General features: G+C 46.8%; 1 protein-coding gene across 1 annotated transcript; it reads right to left on the reverse strand.

Moving 5' to 3' along the window:
* Nucleotides 1-4,155: 4,155 nt before the first annotated feature.
* On the reverse strand, nucleotides 4,156-12,947 carry TMEM80 (transmembrane protein 80). Its single transcript, XM_027795267.2, has 5 exons — nucleotides 12,838-12,947; nucleotides 9,773-9,789; nucleotides 7,618-7,711; nucleotides 7,417-7,509; nucleotides 4,156-6,086 (listed from the first exon to the last, which is right to left on the reverse strand). The coding sequence occupies exons 1-5, from the start codon at nucleotides 12,857-12,859 to the stop codon at nucleotides 5,881-5,883; spliced, it is 432 nt and encodes a 143-aa protein (XP_027651068.1). The 5' UTR covers nucleotides 12,860-12,947; the 3' UTR covers nucleotides 4,156-5,880.
* Between the last annotated feature and the right edge of the window lie 178 nt (nucleotides 12,948-13,125).

The raw sequence follows: 13,125 nt of genomic DNA on the forward strand, positions 1-13,125 counted from the left end.
CTGGGACCCGGAGCAACAGGTTACTGTATAACTAGGAGCCGGTGGCCCTGGCGAGCCGGCTGCGTCCCCCCAAGGTGCCAGGGGCACCTGGGGCCCTCGCCCACTCCTGCAGCAAGGGGACCCAAAGCTGAGCCGAGGTGCTGACTGAGAGGGACGTGTTAAAGTTCAGTTTTCTTTTGCCTGAGAACATTTCGTACCCAAGGGGGAGGCTGAAGGCAGCGAGGGGTGGCAAAGGAGCGCTTGGAGCTCGGTTTTCCATTGCCAGTGAGGGAGGGGACTCGCTGCCTGAGCACCTCATGGGGGGAACAAGGCACCTTTTGTGCAGCCCAGTGCTCTCCTCCGTGGCTCCGCACTAGCTTGCGGGTTGTTTTCCTCCAGCTTCCCTCTGCCTGCTTTCCCTGCCCTGACGTCTGCAGCGGGGAAAGGTGGTGTGAGGTGGAGAGGGCAAAACGTCCTCTCTCTCCGGGTCCCCGAAGCAGTGAGGTGAGGAGCAGAACCCCTTTTGGGGTACCCCACAGCGTGGAACTTTGCTTCTTAGTGTCACATGGCCATAAAGCCCCTCGTCTTGCCCCACACTTCAGCTCCTGGCATAGGCAAAGGTGTAAGGTAGCTTTGGTGGAGCTGTGCCATGGTTACGGCGGGGAGAGGGAAGTAATTGTTAAACCCACCTTTGGGGGAACCAAGGTGAAGCAGTTGCAGTGGCATAGGAGTGGGTGAGGGGCTCACTGGCCTTGGGTGAGAAGGCAGGCGAAGGCTTTGACATCGGCACAGTGCAGCCTGAGTGGGGCTTGCTCTTCAGCAGGAGATGCTCCTTGTTGGCTCTGCTGGGGTGACCACCATACGCAGGACCCTGTTATTCACACATGTGTGCCCATGTGCTGGAGAGAAGCTGCACATGACCCTTTTGGCCATTGCAGGGAGCGTTCCCGTGCCACGGCAGGGTTGTGTGAGCCCTCCCCTGCAGATGTCTGAGTGAGTGTGATGTCATCGGTGGTGTCAGGAGTGGGACCACCGTCCCCTTTTTACCAGGGCCTCAGGTGGGGCACAGAGAAAGCAAGAACCACTTCTTGCTGGGGTAGGAGAGGTCGGACTTGAGCTTCAGCCCTTGACTTGTGGTGAATGTTGCTCCTGTGCTCTCTGGGAAGGATATCTTTAGAGGCTCCAGTTTTGTCACATAATCTCTTGTTACTCCTCTCTTGCTCTTCAAAAGCCAGAGGGAAATTTTAAAAGATGTCCAGGCCACTTCTGTGAGACTGTAGAGAGGTTGGTCAAGTTCTGCTCAGGGTCGGTCCTGCTGCCAGCTCAGCCCTGCAGATGGTGTGACTGGGGGCCAAGAGGGACCCTGAGCTCTGGGAAACAGTCTGTTGCATGGGCAGGCTTATTACACCTAGTTTCGTTAGTCTTAAAATTTAACATTTTGGAAAACAATGGGATCAGCTCATGAGCTGATCGTTAAGCTGGAAAATATCAGCTGAATGTATGGGTCTTACAGACTCATCTGGTTACCCAGTCCTCTCCAAAAAATGGGGCTTTTGAGAGCATTTTATTAAAGTGCATGTGTATTGCGGGCCTCCCCACGATATATGTTGAACCTATGGACTGTACATGCCAGAGAGACCCCTTGTCACTGGGGCCCTGGGGAAGAAATAGCTGCAACTCTGACACTAGAGAAAGAAATAAGAAGATGCTTCCCCACCACGGGACACAGGTCTGGAGGAAGCCCAGCTTCCTTAACCTGGTGCTTGCCAAGTTCCCTGCTGCTGTGGTTTTCTGCGGTGCCTGCCATGCTATGGGGGCCAGCGCTCAGCTTGCTGCCTGGCCCCTGGCCAGAGCCATGCGGGGGGAACCGCCCCGCATGAGTTACTGCAGGAGGAATGCGGCCGGGTGAGCTGGATGGGCAGGGGGAGAGAAAGTTCTCTGTGTGACAGTTATGATTTTGGCAGCTTGGTTTTGACAGAACAACCTCTTCTGCCGCGGGAGAATGTGAACCGATACTCGGTGTGACGAACCCACCCAGCGCCCTGTCATCCTCCTCGCTGTGGTGTCAGTGAGACCCCAGGGGGATCTCAGTACAGGATGTGCTGTGAGAACATGGCCAGCCCTAGGACAAGCAGCGCTTGGAGGATGCCAGCCACACCACCCAGCAGGGGAAGGGGCATCGGTTCAACAGAAGGGAATCACGGTGGGAACATCAGCTGTGCCAGAGCCCGGTGAGCCTTGCTGGCTGAAAGGTTTTGTGCAGGAGATCCCTAAACCCTGAAATGCATCATCTGGGGCATTTCAGTGGGACCACTGGGCTGGGCTGATGCTCCCGGGGCACAAACAAGGAGTTGGCAGGATTCTGTTGGAGAAGCCATTGAATGTTTAAGGTGCTGACTGCTCGCTGTCTGGCAGCCTCAGCTGCACGTTCCCAACGAAGGTAGGCACAGAGGCTACTGTGAAGTGCCGTGCCTCGTAGGGAATCTGTAACTGCTGAGCAGAGAAGGCAACTTTTCCTCTGGGCAGGGAAGAAAACCACAATGAGCCTATGACATCTTCCCTGCAACAGCTGATGCTGGTCTAAGTGAGCCAGGGGCAGTCAGCAAGAGGAGAATTGTCCCACTCCGTTGCCTTGGCTCCCAGCTGTGGAACCAAACCTTACGCCTTTCCTGGAGGACTGTACCACTTCAGCAGGCCTTTGGTCTGCATGTTGTTTCTACCTGCTGAGGAACACAAAAAAAGCTGTGGACCAATAAAGCCCTGTCTCTTAAAACACCTCCAAGTTTGAAATCCCAGGAGGCTAACTTGTCTCTCAGGATCAGCCTTTTAAATCAGGTTGGCGGCAGACACCCCTGTGATGGCTTGAGAACAAAGAATTCTTCCTTGCAGAGTAAACAACACCCAAACCAAGCACCTCAAAATATGTGTTCTTCTAAATTTTTAATGCCATTTTCATCCAACTTGCTCGTCCTGTTTGAGAAGGGCTGGGCCTCATAATTAAAAGCTCCAGCAATCTTATGTCTGGGAAACGTCATCAATAGCTTTACTACGCTGTGCCCTGCTTCTCTGAACAGTGGGAACAGTTTGGAAAGGAGCTCCTGATTAGAGAAACTCTCTGAGGCCAGGGCACAATTCTCTTCAGGTCTTTGTACCAGTTTGGCATGGAGAGAAGCTGTCATGAAATTGGGGTCACCAGCATAAATAACAATTCCCGTTCAATGCCTGGAAATACCTGAGACAAAGTTGCCTGAAGCTTACAGGCTTCTTCAGCCTTCTACATCCATCACAGAGTGGAGAAGGGCTGTCAGCAGCAGAACTACCCTGGTATCTGCTCATCTAATCAGAAGAAGGTTCATGGATAATTTTATCTTAAACTGGAAAACGGAAACAGAGCTGCCCTGTCCTTTTGAGGGTGCAAATCCAGGCTGGTACCAGCTGACACTGAGCAAGCACTGACAGGGCTCTGTGACCGTCTGCAAGCCATGAGGCAGTACTCTGAAACAAGCTCCAACATTTATGTTTATTATCATATGTGTATATTTACCCCATTGCTGACTATGAGCAAGCATTGTCACTCTCTGCTGATTCTTGATTTTCATCTAGGTGATGGTTAGGGAGCAAAGGGTTCACAACATTTTATAACATATATATATAATATATGTATAAACCACATTGTTTTATAAAGCTTGAGGAGGAGGCTGCTTTACTCTGCCTCCCAAACTCGTACTGTGCTGTGGGGATAGGCAAAAACATGGCAGCTGTCACCTAATTAAAACCTTCATCAGAACCATTTTTGAGGGCTATTTTCTGCACAGATCAGGCCAGGGATCCAGTTTTATGGTGCAGCATCACAAGTGGTTGTAGGGTTGTAGTTGAGGGGGTAGTGATCTGTGGTGGGGTCAAACACCTCTGGGTAGGAACACTTTCTACCAGCTTTACTAGTGTCTCCTGAATCTACACCTGGGGTCTCTGCTACCTCCAGCTGTGCTAAGATTTTGTGTTTCTTTTGTTTGTAGTGAGCATGAGAAGGAAAGAAGGTAAAGCACGGAGGCTGCGACTTGAAGTTGAGATGTGTGACCCCATCTGCTGTACCACCTACATTCAGGTAAAAAACTACTCTGCTGTATTGTCTTGAAAGCCTGTAAGATGTTCTATTACCAGACCTTTGTGTAAGGCAGGTGTAAATACCAGAAAAAAGTTTGTGCTTATATTTGTACTCGCACAGAGAGGGGTTTTGCTCGGTATGCCTTCGTCATTAACGGGGTAGATAGAGCCTGGTGCGTTTGTCACTTCTCATAACAACTCTGTGATGTGATGAGTACATTCCATTATGCCAGGCAAATCTGGAAGGACAAATGGGTGGGGGTTTGATTCGTGCAGATTAAGCACAGAAACATTTGGCCACTCAGTTTCCTGGCTCCTTAGCACCCAGTTCCGCTGCTTTTACATTGCCTTCATGGGTGCAGCCTTGTCCCTGCTGATCAGCAAAAGGCTGGTTGTGCCACTGACGTGACAGGATCTGGCCCAAGGGGATTTGTGCCAATGCGTATGATTTTGTTTTGATTTTGACTGCTGGGTGGTGTAACGTGGACAGGAGTTGGTGTGACCTGGCTTTGGCAGTGGCTCCCCTGGGTATGACCGAGGGATGAAACTGGGCCCTTCTGCAGGAACTTCTGCATCGTTTGTTCCCTTCTACCACCACCAGAAAGAAACCAGTAGCATGGCTGAGGCGATACAGGGCCCACACCACTCTATTTTCAGCCCCTGGCTGGTGCAAATTAGCGCAGAGCTTTCCCTGTGCAGGAGAACAACCTACATGCAGTGGCAGCAGGAGCAGAAGAGTCTCTTGCACAGATCCAGTCTCATCCAAGTCTTCCTTTGTGCAGTTTAACTGTAGCCTAGGATCTGAACAAGATGCTCTGCACTTCAAACATTTCTTAGATCTAAAACATTATTTATTTGAATAAATAAATAGAAAAACAGGAAATTCTGAATATAAAACCTGCTTGTACAAAAGCCCCGCAAACTCCCCAAGTGTTACATTAATACATGCATATTTTTGATACAGTGAAAATCTGAAATTGCACACAGTTCAAGGCTTGAACGTCGTAAAGTTTCCAGAATCATGGAAACAAACGCATTTAACACCAAACAGAAGTACACCTGACAACATTCTGTTGGACTTTTAAATAGAAGGCTGAGTGAATGGTGACTGTTTATGCCCATCTTAGACCATTCTATTTAAACAAAAATACCCTCACACTACTGCCTTTGGCCTCTCCATCAGTACGAACCAGCTGCCTAAACCCCATAGCTCAGCTCTCTGGCTACGCACAAACCTTAATTCAGCTCTCTCCCACTGGGATAAATCAGGTAGTGCCCTACTAAAGTCATGGAAATTACCACTGGGGTCTGAGAACACAAATGAGAGCAGAAGAGAAACTGTGCCCTCAAACATGAAGGTGTACGCGGTAAGGCAGAAATGAGTTCATGCTATATTGGCCTGATTCATTTCTGTGTCACTTTGGTTGTACGTGGCTGCTATGGCGTGAAAACTCGTATCTCAACAGCACGTAGCTAGATGATGCCCTGGCTACTATTCTGTGTGGGGAATGAATATTTAGTATTGATCCCTGATGAATAGCAGAGCATTAAGTGTTTTTGCTGAATCATCTCTTGCCTTTGCTTGTAAGTAAGCTATCCAATGAGATAGCATGACACAGCTGCTAGACAGGATATTTTACCGGCCCATCAGGGAGATCTCTGCCCCTCAAAACTTTGTGCTTTAAACAGAGGAAAGTTTTACAGGAATTTTATATGCAAAATTATTAAATATTTGAAATATAAACCCACTCTTTTATAGAAGAAAAGTGTTGAAAACATGTTGGAAACTGCTAGGGTTTAGCTGACAAAAGCAGCAATGGCTATGACCTTTAGTACTGACTCAAGCCCATATGTAAAGAGAAGAACAGCGTTTATAATGACGTCTGCTTTCAGCACGTAAGTTTGCCACACCAGGAAATAGACAGACAGAATCACGCTCCCAACAGTGATCACAAGACTGAGCCCTAATGGAGCCTCTTCTTCTGTCAGGTTACCCTTTGAACCTGGAAGGAAACAAAAAGCTGCTATAAGTCTTTGATTTCTTCTGATAATATGACAAGCCATAAGTTCAGAAGTATTCCTGCTCAAAAAAACACTCTAATTCTTACAGCTCAGATCACATAGAAATACCGGCCTGAATCAAGGCTGTGTCAAGTGAATGTAAGAACAAACCCAAACACCAACGGACAGTCTGTTTCTCGCTGACTGAAGTGAATCTAAATAAAGAGCAATCAGTTGGTACTCAAAGTCGCGACACCTACCTTTTCTTACCACAGATAATCAGCTCTGAAGCTGCAACCATTTTGATCACTCAGCATTTTAGTCAACCATCAGACTTCCCCTCAGTCTCCCCCAGCTCCGCACTTAGCATGAGAACTTGGTGACTGCAACGCACATCTAAAAGCATCCAATCCTGATTTTAAAATCTTACGCAATATAGAATCTTCTATATTCCCTGCTAACCTATTTGTATTTCAAATTACTATCATTGTGGAGAAGCTGCACTTATCTCTCCCTTGCATTTTCCTCTTCCTCTTATTTCCAAGCCAGGCTCACTAGATTTTGCTTTCTAACTACATTAGACTTGAAACTCACTTCTTTATTCATCCACCAGGCTCCAAGCAAACATATGCAGAGAGCTTTAAGGCAGCCGGCTGAATTCACCCCTACAGCTAAATTCAACAGAGACCCACCTTGCATAAATACCTTAGGAATATTGAGCACAGATTTTAACAGTAACTTCATTTTTTTTAAAAAAGGACTTTATGAAATTTTATGAAGGGGTTAGGAGGCCCTTTACACTGTTCTGCCTTAGTGAAATGAAGATGTGGGAACTGGCATGTGTCTTCAGGAGTGAAAGGAACAGGCATAGTTGTGGTGGTGGCAGGTGTACCCTGCTCAGGGACGTCCTTAGCATTACCTGTTCCACAAGGCTCCAGCCATTTAACTACTTGTGTATGTTGCTGGAGCGGTTGAAAGGAGCCCTGTTGCCTCAGTGAATGGAAATCTCTTTTTCAACGTGTTCATACTCACAAGTCACGCTCACTTGTAAACAGCATTTCAGCTGTCCCACTTATATTGCTTTCTGACAACCCAGCTATTGTTTTTTAATGGCATTATAGATTATATTTCATATGAGAGCAAATTCTGTTTGACCCTCTGACCAAATCTGTTGATCAGTCAGATAAAGTTTAATGACATAAATGAACAGTCCCTTAAATACCTGCTAGTCTGCTAAACTGGCATGTTTTGTTTGACAAACACTCTATATCAGAATGATTAATGTTTAAAGATGATATTCAACTGAAAAGGCACACTGGTAACACGACATACCGAAGTATAATCGGAGCACTTCAAGAATAGCCATAATGAGAAGCAAAGCAAGGTCTGGAGCCAAAAAATCATCTGGATAACTGAAAACTTGACCTGTAGAATAACACAGTGTAAATAGGAAAATAGAATAGGCATACAGACAAACCACAGCCGTGTCATCAGCACACAGCCTACTTCTGTGTTAGAACACGTGCAACTTACTTTTATAAACAATCATTGCAAGAGTTGCCAAGAAGTAAAAGATGTAGTAAATACCATTTACATAAAATAGAAGCTGTAAAGGAACAGATGACAACTGGTAGACTGTTGTTAAGGATTTCTCATAGCAATGCGGTGGGGTCCATTTCGTAAAATTGCCCTTTCCCAGTAACCTCAAAATACACTGTGGTGCCTTTTTGTACTATGGTTCAACTATGACTGGCTTAGTGGTAGGGTTCAGAAAGTAACTTGAGATTGCAGACACCAGGAGTCAGGATAAAAGCTAGTTGTTTCAGGTTTGGCTTTAGTTCCTTTTTTAAAAAAATGTATTTGGTATGTAGTAGGGTATTCGTTAGCCTAAGGAAATGTGGGGGGGGTGGGTCCATGTGTACATTTCCCCAGACAACTTCTATACCTCTTAGTCAGCCTTAAGCAAGTTGACAGAGGGTTGGCAGACTCCAATACATCACATTCCTGAAGGTTTTTGAAAATAGGTGGCTCTGTGAAGCAGACAGGCCCTGTTACTGCCCACATGATGGAAAGTCTGAAAGCTGTGCTTTGTCTTTGTTACAAGTCTGAGAAAGGCCACAAGCTCAACTCTGAGGTGCAAATTGATAAGAAACAGACTTCCTTAATTCACTGCTCACAAAACTAACAGTTGTATAGTACAACATAATATTTCGCTTTAGTTATTTGTCTGTGTGGATCTACTGCCAAGGTATCCGACCGAGAGCTCCACAATCCTTAATACACCCTCAGAATGCCCCTGGAGGACAGGGAGTACGGCACACGCTGTTGTATGAATAGGGAGAAATTACTTGGAGGCTCAGGGCAGATTCCTCTCACCTGTAGCCACCCCAAGACAGCCACCCTACAGTCAGGCATCCAGCCTGACCTCATCACCGGGGCTCCCTCTGGAGTCAGTGGAGATGAGCACCTTCCTAGCCAAGCAGGTCCCAAACAGGGCGGGATGAAGTCAGATATTAAACTGTGCCAGCTCCCTCTCTGACCGCAACAGGAGCTGAAAGGCCTGGTTTATGGGATGTACCACACAGCCAGGTGTCTTCAAGAGCCCACCCACCCCTATGCATAGGCACAGTTCCTCACAGTAGGTACACAAGTACTGAAGGAATTATTTTCTCTCAAGGCACTGCAGCATGTTATTAATGCAACATAGGAGACGTGTAGGATGTCCTGGCACTCACCACCACATGAGGAAGTTGGAATGTGGCTCCAAGAATCCAGAAAGTTTGGCCATTCACATAGATTTTTGATAACCAAATGACACCAAATGCCTGCCTTAGCCTTCAATAATACAATATAATTTATATAAGGAAGTCATCAGTGCTGCTTTAATTCTACATCTGTCTTTCTAGACTCAAAACATTCTTTATACGCCTCTCTCTCCCCCAGCCCTTCTCAAATCCTCTGAATATCTCCAAGCAGGGACTTCATCCCAGGCATCTTCTACAGGAGCTGCCCATCCAGTTTCTGAACAGTGCACCCACCCGCATGCGGTGGATGTGTTCCAGTTCCCAGAGAAGCTCATTTTATTAAAACAGAACCAGGGGTTTCTGTTTTTCCAGTTGCAGGAAGGTGGAACAAAAAATTACTTGATAGGTTCTAAGCCTGGAAATCTCTGCAGCCAAGGGTGTCTCCTCTCAGAAGTTACTTAGATCTTGGCAGGAGTAAAGGTAGGGTGAATTAACATGGGAGGAGAGGAAGTACTATTGAAAGCTGCTTTTACTACCTCTTCAGCTGTGTCAGCTGTCTGTGAGGTGTGCTGCATGGGGTTTGTGTTCTTCAGTCCACAAATTCCATTTTTAGCCTTGCTTCCTAAGGACATGAGAGTTACGTGACCATAAAATGCGGCTGCCAGCCCTCTGTCAAGACTGCAGGGTGGGTTAAAGGGTTTTCTGCATGAGTGGGAGCTGATCAGGGCAAACTCTCAGCTAAATCCCAGCTAATGCTACAAAAAACATCTTTCCTTGGAAGAAATGTTTTACCAGTTTTCCTTCATATGGACAGTGATGGAAAACTCAAGAATAACACAAAAATAGCATTGTGCAGATTTATTAGGCAGGGAGATGCGAATGCATTTCAGCCAGTCTTCCTCAGGATTCCCGCATGTGAGAGATGAAAGGTACAAAAAGGATACGACTGATGAAGTTCTTCCTTTCCGTCAAGAAGGATAAAAATAAAAAGAAAACAAGTCTAAATATTTACCAAAAGTGCTGCAGAAACATTCAAACAACTGATGTTACTAGAGAGGTCAAGCGTGCTTGTAGAACATTCTTTCTTTTTCAGTTCACTGGAAGACTTACTATTTTCTCATATCATGCAGTTCAGGTTCCAAAAATAACTTCTTCAAATACAGGAATTCTAAAATAATCTGGGGGAAGTCCCCGTTCTGAAAAGTAACTTTCACCGAGGAACCCATCTCTTTGAAAGCATAAAGTACACAGGCATTACCTAGAACTTGTTTATCCTGTCCTTTCACAGCAGATGACACTTCATCCCCTCTAACTATGCAGGAACAAGGGAAACATGCAAGGGAACCAGAATGTACCATTTGGTTTTAAATTGTGAGAAAGCATTCATGTAGAACACAGGGCTCCCCGCTTCCTCTAAATCACATCCTTCCAAACCGGTTCCCTTCAAAAGCGAAGTCATTCTATGTAAAACCTTAATATGTGCTGATCACCCACAGAAATCATACCAAATATTTTCTATAAGCTAGACAATGCATTTTCTTTTTCTTTTTTTCTGCAAAAACACAGATAAAATTCCCTTGCAACATGATGGCACTAACATGCTAAAGTACCTCTTCAGTAACTCATTAATATTCTCAACTTCCTTCAGACACATGGGGAATTGAAAAGTTACGATCTCTGTTTGACAGAGAGCAAAACTGTCTGTGAAAGACCATTTCATCTATCATCTTAGAGACATCTCATTATCATCAAATCAGTGGGACATATTCACCTCACCATCTTCATCCCCGGGCTTCCTGAGGTTAATGGCCTCATCACCTAATAGTTTTATGCAGTTGGGCCCAAATTAGTCCCCACTAACTTTAGGCACCTAATTAAGGTATCCAATTTGGGAACACAGTGGAAATAGGCAAGCAATTTTAGAAAGTGATTCATACTGTCTGTGATCTGAAACGCCTCCTGGATGTGCTTCATTTCCTCTCTACTTTCTGTAAAAGGGACTACAGGCTCCTAACAGACTCGTCCCTTCTTTCAGCTAAAATGCGTTTTGATGAATGCTTTATTTCTTTTTGCAGAAGGGGAGTTAAAGGTTTCACTACACACCTTGTTCTGTAGCGACTAATGGTTAAAATATGCGTTGTATTTATACCCTGGTATAAACTCTCATACATCAAGATGATATGCTTCCTGTCTTGCACAGCAATAAGGAGATGTCTCCATTTTAAAGTTGTTTGAGACTGTGAAGCCAGATGTTAATTTGAAATACCATGACTGCATGCGTAGACGTGTTATTATTCCGCAAGAAGTGGCTGGATATGAACTTTTTCTGTATAACTAAACACTAAGCTGTACTGGTGTAGCCTCATCCGTGCTGGGTAGCTACACTGTCGTGACGCCTGCCATATAATTAGAGTACTACGGTTTTACCGTACAGGTAATCCCTAGTGAACGCCCTAATGACAGTTCCCCACCTTTCTCTTTAAATTTTTTTTTCTTTTAAATCATTTTCCACAAGAGGGCACTGACTACATTCCTGCATCTGTTCAGAGGAGGAGTTTGATAGCCACTATTATTTAGAACATGCTGCCTCCCCCAGAGCAATGCGGGACATTTCACACAGGTTAAACATTTAAACCCCACAACACGCCCGTGAAAGAGATACTGCAGTTAAGTAGTAATTATTATGCCAGCTGAATATATAATTTCAGGTATTACAGCAGGCTGCTAATAGCAACACCCTGAGATCGTCTCACTGCTAGGATTAATGAAATCTGGATTGCTGCTGGGGGATTTTTAAATTGAAAGTGAGCATTCTGGCACAGGAGGGAAAAACAAAAAGCACATTAACAATTTGAAAGCATTTAGATGAAGCACACAAAGTTGCAGCAGCAAGAACAACTTTCTGCTAGGGGGGACATTCGCGTTAGTGAGACCTGGTGTAGTGACTGCCCACTGCGTGCAGGCTGGCACCCGATTTCTGCCTATTTGAATGCTTGTACGGACCGTAAAAACCCAAAGCGTAATGCCCCTTGTTTCCAGTTGTGTACATGCTTTAAGTAGGAGGGTAACTCCCAGGCAATAAGCTGTTTGCACTGGGGATGAGCATGGACTGTGTCTTTCCAAGCTGCTCGGCTACGCAGACGGAGCTGTCCACCACACGGGCTCTGCACGTAGGCATGCCTCTGCTCCCAGTCCTGCTCTCAGGCAGCCCTTTAGCCAAATCCTGCTGACTTTCCTGGGCGGCTTTGTAGGGAACAGCCACATGCCACACTCCAGTGCAGTGTTTAATACAACAAAAGCTTTGACTACTTATCCAAGCTGATACTGATTTTGGAAATGACTGAGTGACACTGTGTGCGGTTACTTGAGCTAGAACGTGGCCTATTTTCTAAAAAACTGGTTTAATTTTTTTAACGGCAAAACTATATTAAAAGCATGCAGCAGCTGTAGTTAACATTACCCAGTGCACTGCATTGCAGCAACTTGGTTTTGGGACTTTCACAAACGCCGATTGTTCAGGCCGAAGTTTTCAAGCCCAGCTCTGTCTGAGATTTACATTCTGGGGGAAACCTTCGACCTCTTTGAAAGAAGTGGAAAATCATCATTTTTACCACACTACTGAAGAACTTTTCTTCCCCCCTCTGAATCCCTGTAGTTCTCAATTTGAAATAAAGACTTTAATTTTCAAGGGCCATCACTGAGCCTGAGGAAGGCGATTTGCCTGTGGGTAAAGGAGCTCCTCAGCCCGCACAAGCGCCAAGCCCCTGCTCACGCTGACAGAGGGCCCGCAGCTGCCAGCATTTACTTCAGCGTGTCGGGGCTGTCGCGATATGGCTATCGGGCTGGGCTTGTCGCCGAGGCCTAGCCCGACCTCGGCCCCCGCCTCGCTCTCGCTGCGTCCCCCCACCTGGGGCGGCGAGAGGTAACCGGTAACACGGTGGGAAACAGCCACCCCCGGCCCGCCAGGACGCGGTGGGGAAAGAGCTGTCGCTGTCGCCGCGCCGCTCACCTCGCCTCACAACAACGGCCATCTTGGCGCCCCGCCCCCGCCGCCTGCCAGTCCTCCAGCTTCCCGGCAGCCTGTGCGCCGCGACCGTTCGGCTGCGCGCGCCTGGGAGGAGCTCGCTGCCCTCCCCCCGTCCCCCCTGCCTTCGGGTGCGATCGGAGCGCTCGGCCCGGTTCGGTCGCTTTCGGGCGGATTCGGGCACTGCCCGTTCGGGCGTCTCCGTTCGGGCCGGCGAAGGGGAATTCGGGCGCGATCGGAGAGGACTCGGCACAGCTCGGCTCTCCTCGCGCC

The sequence above is a fragment of the Falco peregrinus genome, chromosome 9 (assembly GCF_023634155.1).
Source record: "Falco peregrinus isolate bFalPer1 chromosome 9, bFalPer1.pri, whole genome shotgun sequence".
Classification (NCBI taxonomy): domain Eukaryota; kingdom Metazoa; phylum Chordata; class Aves; order Falconiformes; family Falconidae; genus Falco; species Falco peregrinus.